Raw genomic sequence first — 21,243 nt, forward strand, 5'->3', positions numbered from 1 at the left:
AACACTGTTAATCTGGGGTAAGAGAAGTTTTGCTCTAAATGACAGATGACTAACAAGCTTGTTTGGGATTGTCTGAGTTTGTCCTGAGATGGTGAGGAGTGGTTATCACACTGTGAATCCAGATCTGAGGAACATTGTCAAAAATACTTACTTTGGCCCTTTTCCTTCCATGGCTGTGGTTAGGAGCCCGTTTCTGAAAGACAAGAGAAAGTTAAGTGCTGTGTAACAACTCCAAAATCTCTTTAACATTACACAATCAAAATGTGTAAAAGCCTGTGCTTTTCTTTTTACATGCATGTTTAATTTTTCCCTTATTTGGTTTGAAAGGTTTTATTCTTTTTGTTTCCAACAAAACAACCAAGTGAAACAGACATTATAAACAAAGAATTCTTCAGTGTGGGGAAAAATAATCTGTTGTAACTCAAAAACAGTGGTCATGTGTGAGACAACTGCCTGGCTACATGTGATGTGGTAAGGGTTAATGTGTGGCAGCAAACACAAGAGCCATAACTGCAGTGCTCCACCACAAACAGGAACACGTCCCCAAATTTCACTATGAACATGTGACCTGGACTACGCCAGGCTTACCAGTGCATCCTGTGGAAGTGTGTCCTCAGTCTCCTGGGTATCTCCTGTCAGCTCCTTGGTGCCCTGTGGTTGAGGGGAGGTTTTGCCTCGACTACAGGGCTCAATGAGTGGCCCGCTCTCTCCCTCCTGCTGGATGTCTGTAGTCAGGCTCACTGACATCTTCTTCGGGGAGGGGGAGAGGGTGGGAAATGGGGAGGGGGTTGGGTGGGGGACCCAGGAGTGGCTGTAAAACAGTTTATAAGTTTAACATCTGGATAAATGGGTGCCACTTTATTTAACCTAATTATTAATCTAAACTCTAAACAAATAAAAGCATTTTCAATGCCAATGCATAAGAGTGCAAAAAGTTACCTGTAATGTTCAATAATTCCTTAATAGATTAAAACTTGAATAATAAATTAAAATAACCTGATGATGAACAAACTTGGAGGCGGGGTTTAAAGAGTTTAAATAGTGTTACAAAGAATTTGATGTGTAATCATACACAAAAGAAATGTTCTTCAACTGTACCTGTAGGTGGTATCAGACCAGGGTCCGTGGTGCTGTGGCTCTATGGGAACCACAAGCCAGAGGAAGAGGGGCAATACTATGGGACTGTACTGGGCTCAGCAGCGGCACAAGTACAAGCACTATCCATAGCACGCCCAAGTCCCCAGAGTCTGCACACATGGAATCAGTCACATATGAAACACTTTTGACAAGTTGCAAACAATGCAATTTTATATTCCAACAAACACCTGTAAACTATTTTTGTGCATGCATTTAAAAAAGGACGACAGGTTGCAGGATGAAAACAAAAATTCACTTTCTTTGAATAACAATTTAAAAAAGCATGCAGGATATTTACAGCAGTCAGGTGGGCAGGTGGCTGGGGTAGCAAAAGGCGGCTGGGCGGGGGGAGGGGTGAAACCTCAGAGCGCGGCCTCCAGCTCAGTGCAGCAGCATGGTGTGTGTTCAGCCGGGAGCCCTGGACCCAGAGCACAAGAGGAGACACGGATGACGTCATTATTCACACAACCAGTGACTCATCGCTGCTGCTGCTGCTGCTGCTGCCGCTGCTCACAGGAAGGGGGGGACACAGCAGCTCAGAGCTCAGCATTCACTGGAACACAAGGCTTATGTATGAGATATTTTCAGTTATAGGACAACAGCGGCACCAGGATGACTGAGGGACTGCAGAGCAAGAACACACCACAAATCACAGATTGATGAGAAATCAAAGAAAGCGCTTTGGCAAGCAAGCAGTATCACCACCAGCATGGACCAAGATAAAGAAACAATATGGCTGATAAAGACAAGTAAATAAATATACACGTCATTTACATGTTGACTATAACTATGATGTACAATGTTGCAGAGCAGGAAAGAGGAGCACACCAATGAAGGCAGCAGGGATTCCCACTGAGGGGAGACACGAGCAAAGCTAAAAGAACGTCATCAGCTGCAGCAGCATTATGCTACACCAGTGACCAGGACACCCACGTACCCCCACCCAACTGCACTCTGCTTATACAACACTGCTAACAGCAGCACAGCTAACATCCATAGAGTTTAGATCAGCAATACAAAAGGCCTGACTCAGTCTCATCTTCCTCAGCATCCTCTTCAGTTCTTTGAGCGGTGTTCAGAGAATAAATGCCTTTTGGGTTTGCAACTGAACGCACACACTTCCTGTTTGGCATTTCAAAGCAGAGAGATAATGATGAATCACAGGCGGAAATGGGGTACACTGAGTGAATATTGTACACCCATTTACCTTTCTCCCTCCTCCTCCTAGTTTTGTTTCAGCCTTCCTCTATCCAGAACCCCCACTCTCTGCTTCTCAACACACAAAAACGGATCCGGAGGGTTGCCAAGGAAATGGTAACGTCACTCGCAACTGCTGCCATTTGTGTAGAACAGTTGTCGGAGAGAAGGGCAGGAAAACAAATGAAATTAAAGATAAATATGTAGATGGAGGTGTCCACAGGAAAGACTGAATAAACTACTTGAGTACGAGAGAGTGGAACACGCCAACAACCATGTGCACAATTCATTTGAAAAACTGATACTATTGTAATGAGGTACTTTCAGGTCATCCATAAAAAAGTAAAAATAGTAAAAGTAAAATAAAATTTCTTAAATTCTTTCATTTCAAAGTGAGCAGTGGATGCATGGAACAATATAAAGATGAGGCTATAGTGTCTCACAATTAACACCATTCTGTGCAGTGTTTCCCACACTCCTTTATAGTTAGGGCAGCCACATTGACAACAATTGCCCCACGCCCCATGCCTTGACTACATCCCTCCAAACCATGTGAATCCTCGCAAAACTATGGTCACGCTCTGGTCCTCACTTTTGCCGGCACGGTATCTCCTGCATGTGAGTATGTCTGGAGAGTAGGGATAGGCAATATAAGACTACAAAAACTGTACTGTAATCTGATGCCTTTGACAAAAAAGTGATTGCGATTCAGAATTTCCTTTTCCTCAGACTCCATTATGCATCGCTGTGAGGCAGATAACCTAGTCACTACCAGAAGGCAAAATAAATGATGTGTATAGTTTGGCACATACCTTGATTTAGAACAATGCCTTGGCTGCTCTACATTCAAAAAAAATTTGGCTAAGGCAAAAAAAAAAATCTTTAATGCATCATGCATTATAAACTAGCCATAGTGATCTGGGATCAAAACAATATAATTTTTTTGGCTGATCAACCAACCTCCCCTGTACAAGTGTGTACAACTCTAAAGTGTCCCACGTGGCAGCAGTAAAAAGTGTTTAGGTGGTGTCGGTCTGGTGCGCAGTGTGGAGGACCCCAAAGTGAACACAACAGTAACTTATGGGCCTGTATGTACCTCTGAAGAAAAAAGATGCACACTTTTGCAGCATTTCAGCAAATTAGCAACATCACAGTTTAAAACTATGGGATTTTAAATGTAAAGAGCCAAACATACAAGAGCCAGCCCAGAACAGTTGGATGAGGAGGCTACAGTGAAGAACAGGTTGCTCTGACCCACTTCACACAAAGCGACCTCTCACTCTTTACATGGACCTCTTGATGACAGCACACCAGCTGAGACACAGCAGCCACACGCAGCCTTGCTCTGCACTGTGTCAGGTTACTGCACCCAACACTGTGAATGGAAGAGTGCCCAGTCAGACAGCAGCCGCGGGTCAGGGAGACGGAGAGGGACACTTGTCATAAGCGCTCACAAAACAACACAGTGCTTCAGACACTACTCTCAGACTCTGTTGTGCAGGTATGAGCTCACCGGCAAATTTAGCTGCCCCAGGTCAGGATGGGTCAGGGTCTGGGAGTAGTTAGCCATAGGGCAGGTCAGCCTGACTAACAAGACCAACTGTATCCAGCATTCTAGCACGGAAGAGATTGCCTTTTAACACTTTAACAGTTCATCTATTTCTATAACCATCATGATAATTACTATATCAACTTCAATAGATGACAGATGGACTATAATTTTAGGACTTAATATTTATTGTATGTATTATTGTGCAACTCTTAGGAAGAGTTGTAAAAAATAAAATGATAATAACTTACATAGGTTTGGTTTTGGCTAGATTATAATTCCAGTAAAATTGTAATTGTCATTAACATTATCTGAAATTGAGCCCACTATTATATTTGTGGTATGAATAAAAAAAGCACAAACTTCCACATCACAGACACCCTTCATTGTAATGTGAATCATGTGGAGGACTGGAGTTCATTCATTGCATTTCCTCCGTTTTCACAATGGAGAGATATGCGACGTGCCTCTCCATTTTCTCTGCTGAGGCTGAATGAAACTCAGGTGAATGAAAAACACGGGCGGGCGCGCACGCACACACATGCACGCACGCATGCATGCAGGCAGGCAGGCAGGCAGCAGAGGAAGAGACGCACAGGCCGGGCATTCTAATTCATTCTCAAAACCGCAACCCTGTGACGTCAGAGGCAACCCCATTCTAAATGCAACTAGCTTATGCATTTGATCTACATTGCTCTGCTTATACACATTACATATCACATATCATATATATGTGAATGTGGCAGTATGCTTCAGTGAGGATTCCCTTTAGTGTGTGTTTTACAGTCTGAAATGGGAAGGGCAAGGAAAGGGTCTGGCAGAGCACTAGAGGAGGAGAGCAGTTTAGGAAGACTGTAGCATCACTGAATTTCACTGAAGCCAGCGTTTCCATTTAAAACAGTTGAATTAGGGAAAAAACTGTATGATAGCAAGGCTTTTGTCCAATTATAAATGCATTTAAATCCAAATGTTCCTATAGTACTCTTGTAATTTTGGGAATGGGAGGTCTGTATGAGTGGAACAATTTGGTTTATAACTTTGTAACTATAACTAACTGCAATACCATTAATATTGATAAGAAATAAGAAAAGTAGAAGTGTTGCAGATCTAAAAGCACATGGCTAATTTGCATACACAGAAAACTTCTTCATTTGTTGTGTGCATACTTCAACACAGAGCACTGCCTACATCTTGTTCACTGCAGATTGTCAATGGAGATTACACGAGAACAAAGTACCATGAAAGAAAACTACACAGAAGAAATAAAGTGAAGCCACAGAATCGGAAGACAGGATTTCTCTTTACACCACGTACGTCTACATCCTCCTCGCTGCCAACCCCCACCACAGCGAGGATACCCCTTCTACTCTTTGATGGACCCCTCCCCTCCGAGTATATCCACCCACTGTCACTGTCCGCTCCTCGTCTTTCTCCCTCACTCTGTCCTTTTTAATGTGTCATCTTAAATTGTCAGACCTGCTGCTGACGCCATCCTCCTCCACTCCACCAACCCACTCAGTCCTGTGGGACGAGCTATGACTCATAGGCTCCCTCCTTCCCTCTCTCTCCAGAGTTACCTACCTACCTTTCCTGTAGCTCACCATCTAGCTTCTGTGGCTGCTTAAAGCCTGTGCATGGTTTTGTTGCCACAGGTTGGGTGGAGGAAGAGCGGAAACAGTGCAAATGTTACACAAAGATAACGTGGGTGATGAAGACAGGACACTGGGCACGTCATAGGAAGAGGGGATTCCTGCTTAGGAATACTTAATTTACAAAACTGCTACTGTTATATCATATAGCTTTACCTGAGGTTTCCTCCATAATGTGCTGTCCTACATAATCAGCTTTGATTTTTAAATGTACTATTACCAAATGTAGTGTTGGCTAAATTGTCCATTCTAAAATCAGTTTCACAACAAACAACAGATGTTGACCTATTCGCTCCAAAACAAATTACCACAAAATATGACCAAGTCTAGCTAATCTAAATGACTAGTCTGGAGGACTGGTCAGAAGAGAACGCATGAATGAGAAGATCACTACCTTCATTGGCTCTAAGCCAATATGCAACTGTAGAACAGTTTACAGCTAAGCCCAAATTCAAAATGTACTTAAGTGCAACAAACATACAACGGGTCTGCTATTGTCTGCCAACTGCTTTCTCAAATCACTGAATGCAGATCAGAGGTACTTTGAAAACATTAACACAGCTAATTAACAAGTTTTAATTAAGACAACATGTAGTTGTCTTGTGATCCTTAATGCATAAAATATAATTGCTTGTTATATACGCCATGTGATAGAAGTAACAAGAGTGTCTGTCAAAAAGCCCATCACATTTCCACTAAAACATGCATTGGTAGTAGAGGGGAAATATGCCAGCCCAGAATGTACTAAGTCATCACAAGTGTGGAAGAAAGACTTTGGGAGGCTGTCTGTGCATCCAAGACAAACCTTGTGTAATTTATCAGTTTCTCTTAAAAAGGACGAGTGAGAGGACCAAGGGGTGGTAAGCGAGACAGGACGAGAGGAAAACTTCTCAATGATGAAACAATCTGCGCTGTTAAATGATTGGCCCAGTTCTCCACCAATGGGAGGGCCAGCTCCATGGCAACAGGCTCTGTCACCAAGAGAAAATAAGCTATATCGCTCTACACCCCCAGATTTCTCTCTTCTTTTCTTTCTCACGACCCTCACCCCTTCCCCAATTAAACAAGCTGCTGTGTGTATGAGTGAGGAGCAGGTTCAGACTGATACCACACAGACAGCGTCTGTAAGACGGGCCTGATGTCAAGCACACGGTTCAATCGCAGGCACAACAGAAGCACACATGGGGAAGGGGGGTGCAACATAGTGTTTTGAGAGGTTTAAGACTCAGAATCTCACTTGTTTGGGCTTCATTTACATTGACTGTCCACCTGTTTCATCTTAGATGATAAACAGCCTAAACAAGAGTTCTGCTGAAGCTTAAGAGGAATATATTGACACCTAACTACCACCATGCTAACCAGGTTTGAGCAAATAACTAGGGGTATAACAGTACACATGTTTGGTTTGGTGCACATTTTTAATGTTTCAATTGTATTCAATAACAGGGCACAGTGAAAAATAAGTTCACACGTGTCACACGTTTCTACGGTGACACCATTATAAGACGGACAATATTTGGGACACACTTCTTTCGTAGTCTATAATTCATCAGTGCGAATTTCTGAGTGGCAGTGATAGTTGACAGTGTCTCTGCAGTACAGACAATTTTGCAAAATATCCTGATTGAAGCTGGCCCAAAACTGAACCAAACCAAATTTAGATTTCAGCATACTGTTACACCCCCTGCTTTAATTCATGTCACTGGACAACTCTCAAGGAATATTTTAAATTTTTTTCCAATTTATCTGAATCAAAACATCAGATGGCCTTGTGAACATCTACTGACCTGAAAGCTCACATATTTGGAACAAGGTGCCCAAGTAATGTACAGTATCTGATATGTTCAGTATGAACTACTGAGAAATGACAAAAAAATGTCACAATTCCACTATGGGAAATAATGCCAATGTGTCTTCAGCTTGCAAGGTACAAGGCAGCCAGACCAGCCAGACCAACATCCGGCAACATGCCAGTCCAACTGCCAGACTGCCCTGGTGGGCCGGTGCTAATGGTGCCCTTTTAGAATGTGGCGGTTTCCTCTAGAAACACAACACAGCACACATTCAGCCCTCTGCTCAGCCAACCAACTCTGAGCTTAGCCTTTTTGGAGCAGGGTTCACCTGTTTTTAAACAGGGTAGTACGATGTATAAAAATTCTTTTGATTTGCACTCGATTCAGTAAAATTGTCGACTGATATGGGCACTTGAGAGATATCGGCTAGCAGTCAAAATCCAGTCAATAAATCCAATAGTTCAAGTGGACATTTTATATCTTGTTGTATAGCTTGGACTCTAAATTACAGCCATTTTTCCAATTTACAGACAGACACTTGTATGTGGGCATCACATCTATTATTTATCAGTGGAGTAGTTTGTGCATTCAGGTGCAGTACGGCGTCAGAGTCACATGTTATGGTCTATTTACACCAGTGTGCTTTGATCATTCAACACTTTGAGCGCTGGCATTAAATGCTTCAGTCTGAAGTAAACCTCTGAAGTAAACTTTAAACTAGAAAAAAAAAAGGTAACCACAGCACAGTTCAAGCCAGCAACAAAACTACAGCTTGTTTTTATCAAAGTGTCAGTGCGGAGAAGACAGACGACTGCCGTCACAGACCGAGCACACACTGCTGTTGTCAAACATACTGGATTATATTCTATTTACACACAACTGTTTTGAGTTAGGATTAAAAGTAATCTTATTTCTGAAGATTTGGGATCTGAGAGGTAGCCCATATGAGTGGTAAGTGTTGCAAATGTATTCATTTTTCATTCTTTCACATTGGTTAGCACTTAGCTACTGTAAGCTACCACACAACAACCTGTTTTCGCTTACATTGGGCAACTGTAAAGTGACTATATAGTAGCTGTTTACATGTTACTGGACCTGGATTGATGTGTGAATGAGCTGTGAAGAGAGTTGTGAATGGTCTTCCTATTTGGGCTGACAATTAATAGTTATGGAATCACAATTTGGGATGGCTGCAATCATTATAATAATATGTATATGTATAATAATAATGTATAAAAGTTATCTACTTTACAATCCTGTTCTGAAATGAATGGGATTCTTATTTTCTTTATCAGTTCATATTTCACTGTCCCAAAAAAATTCTCCAAAAATCATACAGCCCTTGCTTCTACAATGTTTACTTCATTGGTAGGTTAGTGTATGGCCAAGCGTGTCATGTTAAAACACCATTAGGCCTAACTACTGTCTTTAAAAATTAATTTAAAGCCTGAATAAGACCAACTAGAAATCTAATAGAGCTTAATCTAAATAGTATAACCATAGGATTTACAATTATAGTATTACATCACTAAATATACCAGCCAATATGTTGGCCCCCAAAAAATCCCAATTGATCAGGTCCTACTTTATACTTTATACTGTTGTGTGTCTAATGCAAAATTGACTAATGTGAAATGAAACTTTAAGGCTTATTTATAAAATGGTAAAATGTCACATTTTTATGTAGCATATTTCCACCTTGAAGGCACTCAAAGGGCTTTACAACAAGGAACCACTCTCTCACCCATTCACAAGCATGTTGATACACCAGTGTACGCAGATTTAAAAACAGGTGCAGAAGAGGTCTGCCTATAATGTGCAAAGGCAGTTCATTCCACAGTTTTGATCCTGCCACCACAAAGACCCAGTCCCCTCTGAGCTTTCAGCTGGTTTTGGCACATCCAGGGGGTGCTGGTTAGCCCACCTAAGACTAATTGTCTACTTAAAATAATAAACAATATACATATTTAGATAAAAATCTTTTAGACTACTCTAAAATTGAAATTAGTGACAATGGTGCTTGAATTCCCATCTTGATGAGCTCTGGATAAATCAGAACTATTATAAAAGATTAACTAACATTTCTTGTTTAAAGGCCACAATTAGGTACTGCAGTACCAAGTCCCCAGCGGCCCAGTTGGTTCCCATACATTGCAAAGCTAATAAATTTAGAGCCTTGGCTAATGCTGAGGGTACATTTATAGGGGTGCAAAAAAAAAAAAAAAAGATTACATTGTAGCATGTTCAGTGGCCTGTACTCATTGCCATTGCCCTTTCTTTTCCACATTGCTTCCTGAATACTTGTCCATCCCCAGGTTTGACAAAAGAAATGTGCACCACGTGAATGGTTTTGAGTGATGGCAGCTACAGTGGAGCTAGAGCAGGCTTAGAATGGGGCTAGGCTAAATCTTACAAAAGCTAATTTATAGGAGCTTTGAGGCTTTCAAAAATGGTTTGTTGTGAAAATGGAAAGAACCTGGCCTTTGGGAGAGCTGTCGATCTGCTGTTAGCTGAACACGGGCAGTCGGATTATATAAAGCATGCACATAAGCAAAAAAACAAAACAAAAAATCACCAGAACCAGCCCACATCTGGTTTAAGTAATTTAGTTTGTTAGACACATTTCTTCAATACTGTACAAAGATGTAACTCTGGTCCCCACTGGATCTCCCAGAATTCAGATGGGTGGACAGGTGTATTAGGCATTGAGGGACACAAAGGGCGATTACAATCATAATTACAATCACAAATCACAAGGCAATAGTGGTGAAAACCTCTTCACTCTAAAACTTTTATTCAACTGATAATTTTTTTTTCTTTTGTTATGGGCCCTACCTGGACAACTGAGGGGCTACACAGATATTCCAGGCAATATGAGCATCCCTACAAAAAATGTAGTTAGTGTAGTAGTGAGTCCAGTGAAAATAACCACAATGAAAAAAAAAAATTTAATTGCAAATCGCTAGAGAAAAACTGCAGCTGTAGAGTGTCTGGTGTGCACAGCTGTAAATAATGGAAGTCTAACACATGAAGACTTCATGAAGACTCTTTGGGACATCTAAAGGTCACTTTGATTCTGAAAGAAACCGTTTAACTGTCTTAATGAAGTTACAGCCTAACACAAGATTAGACACATGTATTACTACACAGAAGATTATTATTAGTTTACATACAACATGAAATGCATATGAACTGTGCAGAGGCAGGTGAACTGAAGCGCATTTTACCATCCACCATGCCAGAATCCTGCCCACCACATACAAATAATTGCAGCGGAAACACTGAGATGCTTCAGTGATGCTCAAACAATGACAACACTGAGCTAAAATAAGAAAACAGAGCCTTGATGACAGGCCAAGTGCTGACTAGAGACACTTGATGGTATGCAGACTTTGACATTGACAGACTGGGAAAAGACTACATTTACATTCTGTCAGAAATATACCACCCGATTTTGAGTAAGCTAACATTTTACTTAAATGTGTGCACAGTTCGCTCTAGTTTTCCCTTGTTCATGAGTGAGTGAGGGTTAGTGTGATGGTTCCGACAGGCCTTATAAGCCTGAACGTAGATTGGGAGCTGTGTGTCAATTACAAAAAGTACACATGGTGTCAAGTCACTACATCCCAGAGCTGACCTGGCAGAGGGGCTAGTCAGACCCCCACTGAACTCTGCCATATGTTTACCTGGAAAAGACACCATCTCCTCCTCCTGCCCAGCAATAGAGTGATCCACCTTGCCTCTTACATAACCTGACATAACCTAGAACAAGAAAAAACATGACAATAAGTCCAAAATGTGGAAAAATAAATGCTCTAAAAACAAAGACTTTACTGAAAGCACACAAATCAAATGCTTCCAGCACTCAGGTTCTGTACTACAGAATAGGTAGGAGTTATATTACCAACTTTCTCAGTGTAATCTTTCCAACAAGGATTTAAAAGGGGTACCTTCTGCACTTTATGCAAAACATGACTCTCAATGGTTATAGTTGGCACACTGTAGAATCTTTCTGATGAAATGCCATAAAATTGTCTGAATATGATTATGACTGAAGCTGAGAGAACCCTTGAGAATAGCCCACACATGGGCTTCTCTGGATAAGCAGTATTATAAACCAGTTATTCAAGGGACTGAGTTAACCTGGATTTCTGAGTGGAAGAGCACTGAGCGACATCAAAGCCAAATCACAGAGAGAGCTCACTGTCAATCCATCTTCATAGTATCAAAACACCAGGAGTAACAGTAAAGTTACCCCGCTAAATCCCAAATCTAGACTTTATGGAACATACTTCTCTAGACTCAATGAAGGACAGATTACCAATACACTGTTCAAGTTAATTGTGAATGTAAAGGTAACCCTTAACTCTCTTATGATGCTTAACATTTGTGTGTGAACACACTGATTCCACTATATAGGATATCAGCTCGTGGATTATACTTGTGGCCATACTTGACCCCAATGGCACCAATGGCCATGGGCGGTAGTTTCTCTCATAAAAATTCGAGAAGGAGGAGTTAAATTATTAGCATCAAGCGCAGCTAACATACAGTTAAACTGTACCAGATGTGGTGCTGCTATATTGCCAAATTCCATTTTTCCAAAAAATAAAAATCACAGAACTGTACAAGCAATGCATCATTATTACATAATGACATAAAAGTATGAATTATAAAAAATATGACATTTGCTTTTCTATCCTAGCCCTTAGGCCATGTAACTGTTGTACTTATTATGCAAAATACTGTAACAAAACACACATTTGATTAAACTCTTATAAACTCTTACAAAAAAGTAATCATTTAATAATTTTACAAGTAATTATGAGTAATCAATAGAAAAAGTCAGTTTCAGAAGGATGGATCAGGCTTTTAATGTCGCTACCAACCCACTGCAAATGGGATGCCTGGTCCCACTGTTCTGAAAGATGGACTATTTAAGGTTTGAAGATTAGTTAACCTGAGGTGGCAGAAGAAGAAATTTTAACTGGAATGCACTCCAGAAATGGAACACTCTTGAGCAAAATCAATATATCTAAAAAAGAATACCAATTAAAACAAACAAATGCTGCATTAGCCTGATGTTCTCACTCACAACAAAGTTAAATGTGCAATTTCAGCATACACAACAGGCAGAATAAACAGCACAACAAATAAAGCATCAATGTTTAATGCAGCGCGCCAAAAGAGCTGGAGGCAGCGTATGATTGTTCTGGCAACTGTACACTAATGGTTTAGGTAAGACTTTAAAAAAGGAAAAGCATGAAATCCTGACTGAAGGCAATTACAGCAACACTTACTCTGGGGAATCCTATTGATTTTATCCTCCCTTTCACTCCCTCCTGTACTTCCACTTCTATAGCATTTCCCACGCATATGCAATAAGTATATGCAAGAATGAAGCTGAGGACACACTTATCAGAGAAGTTATAAAAAAGGATGTCAAACAAAAAGGTACATGACCAGCAGGAAAAGGTGTCCTTTGTGCAAAGATGGCATCCCACCAAAGAGGCTACAGCAGAGCTGAGATCTAACTTTAGTAACACAACACCGCACACAATGGTGAAGTAATGGAGATGCATTTGAATTTAGATATTTCATAAAAAAAATGTGCCATCAACTCTGTTGAGAGAAAGGAAATACAAAAGGGATATTTTTTGTATTAAAAATACATTAATGTTGTTGAAACAGAAGTATTTCACAGCTGCATATATTCTTTGACAAAGTCCAAATGAAAGTGTCATCTAAGTCACTAGGCACAACTCAAATACTCAACCAACCATTATATCGTAACAGCAAGAACATTTGAAGAGAGAAGAGGAGGAAAAAACAAGGTTTTCTAAACCTGAAACAGTGCTGAGGCCGTGAGGATGGCATGCTATTTATAGCGACAGATTTTTTATTCAAGAGGGCTCTGCTCTTGTGCTTTCTCTCTCATGCTTTTGCTGCTGCAAATGCATCTTCTCTACATTCCTTTTGTATTAGAGTGTTGTATTAACACAAGGGATCATAGCTCAATTCACTGTACTCATGTGTGCATGTTTCTGTTGTTTGTAGAATGCAGATATCCTTTATGTAAGCCTACAGGGTGTCTGTATCCCCTCGTAGCTCCCCAAGGTGTGACAGCGCAACCCTGAGACGCATACTTTTGGTGACTCTCTACCTCCCACCAGGCCACCTCCACCTCCCCTCTTCCTCCTCCCACCCCAGGACACAGAGGAAGGGAATTCCTTGTTACCTCAGCATTTGCCTCAGCACATGTGTTGTATTTAGAGAGTACAGTTCACTGCACTCACTGATCATGAGCTTCACACTGGCATAAAACTTTCAACATGTTTTTTTAAAACACATAGTATTAATATACAGTTGTAGTTATTCAAACAATGCCCTGTGTATCATTTGTCAAATACTGTTCTTATAAGACAGCTTATAATTACAATCATTACAATCATTACCATGAGAGCTTTATGAAGACCATACAAGTGCCAAGGAGGTTCACATTTTCAGACAATGGCCATATTACTGTAAAAGCCACTTAGACATCACCTAAATGAGCACAAACTGATACGAGAGACAAAGCTCAGGCTTACTGTATGCAGAGTCCACCGTGAGGTTCTCCATCCACCTCAGGTCAGGTGTGTGACAGAGAAAAGTGCTGGAAACAATAGTGTATATTCCGTTTGTAAAGCTTTAAAGCAGATGAGTCTCTTCAGATCACTACTTTCTCCCCGTGGAGCCGGGCTCTAGCGTCATGTGTAGAGGTATCCATACTTCCCCATGGTCTCTCTTTTCTGAATGAAGCAGAGGAGAGAGGCGAGCTTGCCGGTTCCCTCTCTCCCTCCTGCTCTTATGCCATCATGCGCATAGCTTCCACCGCTCCCTGCTCAAACAGCCCTCCCTCTCCGCTGCATGCTCTGCCACAGACACACATCTTGTTAGGCCTCTCCATCTTTCCGTGTGACACTCAAATGGCTATGACAGCTATTACAGGGTTTGTGGGAAACCCAACTCTCTAAAGGGATGCATAATCTATATCATTTATAAATATTTTAATGATACACCTGCCTCCAAGAGGTCAACAAAACAACATATTCTAACTGACTAATTTCTAACTCATTTCTTCAAGATGTTCACCTCCAGGTTTGAGTTAAAAACTAAATGTTAACCATCCATAAATACTGAATTGTCTATATTTAAACCACAGACTGTATGGACATAGCTAACCAACTCGCCACCTTATTCCAAATGGGAAGAGAGCATGGGTGCACTTCCAGCCTCACTGACTCGAATTCATTTTTCTATTGAAAAACAGGCGCTCCTCTCTCAGACTACTACTGTCAGAATTCTCATTTTGGTTTTAATTTCATTATTTTGTCCATAAATCAAGATATGAACATTAGTAACAGACAGATCAAATGTTTTCTTTCTCAGAGGTCACTCCCGCTAGCGTTAGCAACAAGTCTGACAGCACTGCTAGGTGCCTGCCACCAAAAGTGAAGGAGCAGCGAAGGCAGGAAGGGGTGTTACTTTCAACAGGCTCGCTCTGGATTGGCTCTTTGGTTGCTATGATACTTGCCCTCGAATTCCAAATATGGAACCTGGCTCCAAATTTGCCTTGATGAGCTTTATTTGACTGAAACCGTATGCTATGGGCAAAATAGGATACTTTATACAGTATATGGTTTAAACGCAAGAGTGTCTGCAATTATTTCACACTAGACTGTACTTTTTAGTAGCAAAACACCCAGGGCTGGGAGCTGAAAATTAGCATTAGCATTAGCTATACACCCCGTGTGGATAATATCGTGCAGTGCAGCAGTTTTACAGCGATTTCTGATTGTATTGTCCTTGCAAAAAACAAAAATCAAAATGAAATGAAGAATATTGTGAATGATGTACAGCCCATGACTGTTTAACCTTTTAAAGATTTCTTTATTTCTCCAACCAATCCAGATATTTGAACTAGAGCCCGACCGATATTATCGGCCAATATGGGCACCTGGAGACATATCGGCTATCGGTCGATATGCTTGCTGATATGGGCCGATATTTCACGTGGGCAGGTTATACCTCGTTATAAAGCTTAGACTCTCTACATTATGTTCATTTAATCCAATTTATAGACAGATCGATGTCCTAATATGTGGCTCCGCATCAGTATTTATTTGCGGTGTAATTTGTGTCCGTACTGTCCCTGAACACACCCCCAGAGTGACGTCACTTCACTCACGTGTGTTTGTTTACACCCGCAGCCGTGCGCAACACTGAGATTATATTCTTTTTATGGACAATCGGTTTGAGTCTGGATTAAAAGGACATTTATTAGTGCAGACTTGTGATGTGAGGAGGAGCCTGTGTGAGCGGTGAGTGTTGGAAATATGTCGACTTTGAAGGGGTTATCTGTTAGCGATTAGCTGCTGTAGCTCCCGCACATAAACAGGCTGTTTTCTATTGGCCTATTGTAAAGTGACTGTATTGTCCGTATATTTGTTACTGGACCAGCATTGATATGTAAATGAGCTGTGAATAGACGTGTGAATGATCCACATTTATGCATATAATTAATTATTATTAAGTGCGCACGTTTTTACGGCTAAAGGCTAATAGCGGTAGTTTCTTTACTAGCTAGGAGTTATGGGTCGGTCGCGATCGAAGCGGCTCTTCGAGCCGGCTCTTTGAAGTGAACGACGGGAGCATGTTTCTTATTGGGAGCCGTGTTTTCTGTTTTTCTCACTTTTTCTCTTCAAGCCGCTTGTAGACCCGTAGTTTGACAGCAGCAGCGGCTGAAAACGAAACGTTCAGAAATCTGCGTGTGCATAGGATAAACAAAAAAAAAAGTGCATATTTGGCTGTAGTTCAACATAAAATGAATAAACCAGGACTAATCTTGGGCTCGAGTGCAGGAGAGAGATAGAAACCGAGTCCCGACACTCAGACCTGGTTCAGTTCTGGTTTAGTCCTGTTTTACACATGGTTTAAATCTGTTTTAGTCCTGGTTCAGTTCTGGTTTAGTCCTGCTTGCAACAAAACAATCAAGAGTCGCTTGGGAGCTGAAAGAGCCAGCTGCTTTAGTGAGCCGAGCCAAAAGAGCCGGTTCTCCCAAAAAAAAAACTGGAATACCCATCACTAGTAGCTAGAATGTGATGCAAAAATGCCATTAGGCCAATCTACTGTATGTAAATATGATGTAAAGAGTCAGAATAACAATAAATGTTGACTAAATAAACCCAATTTAGAATCCACTAGAGCCAAACCTAAGTTTTTTAAACAATTCAAGATTTACAGTGAATTTTTACATCACTAAATATATCGGTGATTATATCGGCTATCGGCAGCGCCAACTCCCATTATACCAGTTTCATATCGGCCACAACAAAATCCATATCGGTCGGGCTCTAATTTGAATATATATGACCAACCTCTAATGTTAAGTGTTTGTGTCTTCTCAAGTTACACACTCTAAGTAACTAATAATGCATCAATGTCTAAATCACTGGTGGTTCTGATTAACTGCAGTACAGAATTTCACATGAAGTCTCAAATGTCTGAGGAATTTTTGGGTCAATAAAAAACTGGCATTAAGCAAGATTGCCTTATCCTGCATATGGGAAACTCAGAACACCATTGTTAGCTACAGTCCCTGACAAAAGTCTTGTCACTTATCCATTTTACTTAAGCAAAAGTACAGACACTGAAGCAAAATAATACTCAAGTTAAAGGTGCATTGTCTAACTTTTCTGGTGGAGTGTCTGTCATATGCTTTTCTCCATGGAGATGTTATTGCTTTATGTTTTGCAGTATGGTATTATATATTCATGGAGACCAAACCGGACCAAGTTACAGGTCAGATCTGTGAAGAGGCAACTCTGCCCACAGTCAGAATGCCTGTTTTTCTAGGTATTTTTAAGTAATAAAACCACATGTAACAGAATACATATAAGGTAGATCTGTTTAATACCATACTGTGGAATACAGTCCCTGACAAAAGTCTTGTCGCTTATCCATTTTGTAGAAACAAAAGCTTATAACCTGACTTTAAATTAATCGACTGGTTTTAGAAATGTCTCATATGAAAGCTAAAACCCTCCGAAATTATGCTCAGTATACTAAAATAAATTTGCTTCACTGAAGACAGATTGATCATTTAATGAACATAGAAAGGTCAGATTTTGGCAAGACAAAAGTTTTGCCGCCTACAGAAAATTGAACAAATAATTTACTTCAAATACAAAAATATGTTGCATAATGTCAGTGAATGAAGTAGTGGTGCTGTGAGATCCATATTTAATATCTTGTATGACTCCATGAGCTTGAAGGACGCATCCATGTGGTTCAACAATGATTCATACAATTTGTTGATGAAGTCATCAGGAATAGCAAAGAAAGCGTCTTACATGCCTCCCAGAGTTCATCAAGATTCTTTGGTTTTGCCTTCCATGCTTCCTCTTTCATTCTACCCCAGACATGCTCAATGATGTTCATGTCTGGTGACTGGGCTGGCCAGTCCTGGAGCACCTTAATCTTCTTCGCCTTGAGAAACTTTGATGTAGAGATAGAAGTATGCGATGGAGCACCATCCTGCTGCAAAATTTGACCCCTTTTATGGTTGGGAATATAAGAGGTAGCTAATACTTCTTGATATTTTAGGCTATTGATATTGCCTTCCACCCTGCAAATGTCTCGCACACCCCCATACTGGATGGAACCCCAGACCATGATTTTTCTGCCACCAAACTTAACTGTTTTCTGGGTGAATCTTGGATCCATGCGGGCTCCAGTAGGTCTCCTGCAATATTTGCAGCAGCTGTGATGTAATTCAACCGAGGATTCATCTGAGAAATCCACCTTCTGCCACTTTTCCAGTGTCCATCCTTTTAGCAGGCTGTGGGCCTTGGCAATGCCACATGGTTTTTAAATTGCCTTTTGTTTAGTGCTGGTTTCTGTGCACTGATTTGACCATGGAGGCCATTTCGAGACTGAATTCTACAAACTGTTCTGGTTGACACAGGGACTTGAGGTGACCAGGTCTGGTGGAGCTCTGCTGCAGTGGAAAAGGGGCTGGCCTTGGATTTTTGAATCAACAAACGGTCCTCCCGAACAGTTGTCTTGCGGGGTCTGCCGGACCTGGGCTTGTCAAAACATCTCCAGTCATTTCAGATCTTTTTCTTATTGTTTGTACTTGACGCTGAGACACATTGAAGGTGTCAGCCACCTCAGCAGTGGATCTGGTCTTCAGCCTCTTGATAATTAACGCTTTGGTCTCAGGGTGGCTCTTAGACATGCTGTCAGAGGTCAAGTTGCAGTTGATGTGAATGTCTGGTGTGCTGGGGTTCTTTTTATACACACCCACTAATTGATTGATCAGTAACTGATCACAGGTGAGACTGTAATCTAGGATTGGGTGCATCATATGACAAGGCGACAAGACTTTTGTCTTTCCAAAATCTGACCTTTCTGTGTTCATTAAATGATCAATCTTTCTTCAGTGAAGCAAATTTATTTTAGTATATTGAGCATAATTTGGGAGGGTTTTAGCTTTCATATGAGACATTTCTAAAACCAATCGATTAATTTAAAGTCAGGTTATAAGCTTTTGTTTCTACAAAATGGATAAGCGACAAGACTTTTGTCAGGGACTGTACATACTTGTAGTAGTCTAAATTAGGGATGGGCATGATTAATCGATTAATTGATCATTAAGAATTTCATCGATTACGTAAATTTTAATCGACAAACCGAATGTAGGTTGCTGTGCGTAGCGTGACCAAACAGGGGTCCGTACATGCAGCTCTCTGCACTCAGAAGGAGCGAGCAAACACAAACAGTAGGTCAGCCTGCAGCTTGCCGAAGCACAAATGTGTATTTAATGATGATTTGTACAAGAAATTCCACGCTTTCTGTTGCGTTCGGGACAAGTGTGAGTCCATGTGCACAGTGTACAAAGCAGCACATATGTTTCGGTGTCCAGTGGGAAAAAGCTTTACCAGGTGAGAGTCACGCAATGTCGATGACGAGTCCCAACCTCCCACCCCCCGTAAGGTGTCCTGGTTTTGACAAACGCAAATATGGTCACACTAACCTGTATTCCACTGAATCATGTCTTTTAATCCGACAGAAATTGACCGCATCAGCGACACAAGAGCTGTAGTTTTATCTTCGCTGAGTTTATGGAAATTAGCGATGCGGTTTTAAGTTTCGTTTCTGTGAGAGTTGCGCAAAACTGAATTAAACACATTATAATGTCAAACGGATTGATGTGGCTCTAGAGTCGTTACGGTTTATATATCGTAAAGTTGAATTTATTTATGCAGATTAGTAGTGCAGATAGTAATAATAATGATGATCATTTTAATATAAAAACATTAATGATTAATCAATAATCGATCGTTAATTCTTCCGACGATTGATTAAAAAAATTTTATCGAATGCCCATCCCTAGTCTAAATAAATTACTCCCAAAAGGTGGAAATTTTACATAGAGAACTTCAATCTAATCACACCACACTACTTTTTTTAAATTATTATTATCATTAAAAATAATAGCATCCAAGCTTTCTTCTAACACTGACACTTGATACCCCACTGTATAATATGATAAAGAAGGAAAAGGGGAAGAAAATAGCTCATTAGTTAATAAAACCCTGACTCCCATAAGACTTTATAATTGCATCTCCCCACAGCTGCTTTAAAGAAAGAGCCTGGAAGCTACAATGGAAGAGGCAATGGAAGAGGTAGTCAAAAGTTCAGCATCAAAGGAGGAGCTGGAGGTGACAAGCTATATCTCATCCACAGGGGGTTTGTCTAACACCAGGCTTAATTATGTTTTATTTCATCTGACCAATGTGCGCTAAGCAAAAACATGGATGTACATTTAGACTAGAGTGGTCAAAACATACAGTATCAGATATTAATCAGTAATAAAAGTAGCATCAAAACTAGTTGCAAATTTGAGCGGGTACTGATACTGATACATTAACCTTTCCTCTACACTTATGGACCACCTGGACAATGATTTAATGTTGAAAATGGCATTCTACTGTCTACATAAAGAGTGTTTTCTATTATTGTCACGGCATTGGAATGGGTATTGACTATCAACTCTTTTTCACAGTATTAAAATCAAGTCTGAAATTTTTGTACCGTGACAACCCTATTAGAAAGTAATGAGTGTAGAAGTAAAGCAGGAGAATGGGAGTGGCTGGGCAAGGATCAGCAGCCAAAGATACCACAGATAAACCACACACACTTAACAGAGTGCAGTTCTGAGTTAAATGTAAACTACAGATTTCCTTCTTCACAAAAATCTTTGCCAAAAACCAGAAAACTCTACTTCTGATTGGCCTATTTGCAACCAGTATGCAACCTTTCTTTGCAGTCCATACATTTGTGTCAAAGCTAGCGATGAGAGACAGACACACAGACAGCAGATTGATAAACATGGTGTGAATGACATAAGATCAGATGAAGCAGGACGAATGAGGAAGAGGAGCCAGAGTGATTAGCTGAAGACAGAAACAGGAGTGGTGAAGGCAGAGAGAGAGAGAGAGAGAGAGAGGAGAAGCAGCAGCAACAGCACCACGCTCCGTGCTCTGGCAGAGGTCTATAAATAGCACTTGAAATCTCTCTAGAAAAAGCCACTCTTCTGCTGCTGCAAACACACACACACAGCGGCTCTTATGGATACCTGACGGACTAGCACATATGTAGTGTTTCTCCTCCTCTCCTCTCCTGGTCTCACTTCAGTGTTAATCAGAATCCAGCATAAGACCAAATATATGTACATTTGATTACATTAAGTGAACATGGTACAAGCAGACTACCTTCAGCACTATGTCACATGCTCCAGCAGTGAATGAATAAACAATGGCTTATCGACAGGCACCAAACAAAACTTCAGTCTCAGAAACATGGTAGTTTT

General features: G+C 40.7%; 1 protein-coding gene across 9 annotated transcripts in view; it reads right to left on the minus strand.

Moving 5' to 3' along the window:
- The window catches only part of LOC110154544 (R3H domain-containing protein 2), a 42,753-nt gene that overhangs the window by 17,876 nt on the left and 3,634 nt on the right, over nucleotides 1-21,243 (minus strand). For 8 of the 9 annotated variants that reach the window (XM_055160513.1, XM_055160511.1, XM_055160512.1 and 5 more), the window contains exons 3-6: nucleotides 1,436-1,555; nucleotides 1,099-1,247; nucleotides 589-811; nucleotides 152-193 (exon numbers count right to left, since the gene is read on the minus strand). In XM_055160513.1, the coding sequence (XP_055016488.1) occupies nucleotides 152-193; nucleotides 589-747 (201 nt within the window). In that variant the 5' untranslated portion in view covers nucleotides 748-811; nucleotides 1,099-1,247; nucleotides 1,436-1,555. Of the gene's footprint in view, nucleotides 1-151; nucleotides 194-588; nucleotides 812-1,098; nucleotides 1,248-1,435; nucleotides 1,556-11,011; nucleotides 11,088-21,243 lie in introns of all 9 variants that reach the window. The other variant, XM_055160506.1, reaches the window with a different exon arrangement.

This window comes from Boleophthalmus pectinirostris, unplaced genomic scaffold, assembly GCF_026225935.1.
Source record: "Boleophthalmus pectinirostris isolate CB_2022bp ecotype Guang Dong unplaced genomic scaffold, ASM2622593v1 HiC_scaffold_3, whole genome shotgun sequence".
In the NCBI taxonomy this organism is placed as follows: Eukaryota; Metazoa; Chordata; class Actinopteri; order Gobiiformes; family Gobiidae; genus Boleophthalmus; species Boleophthalmus pectinirostris.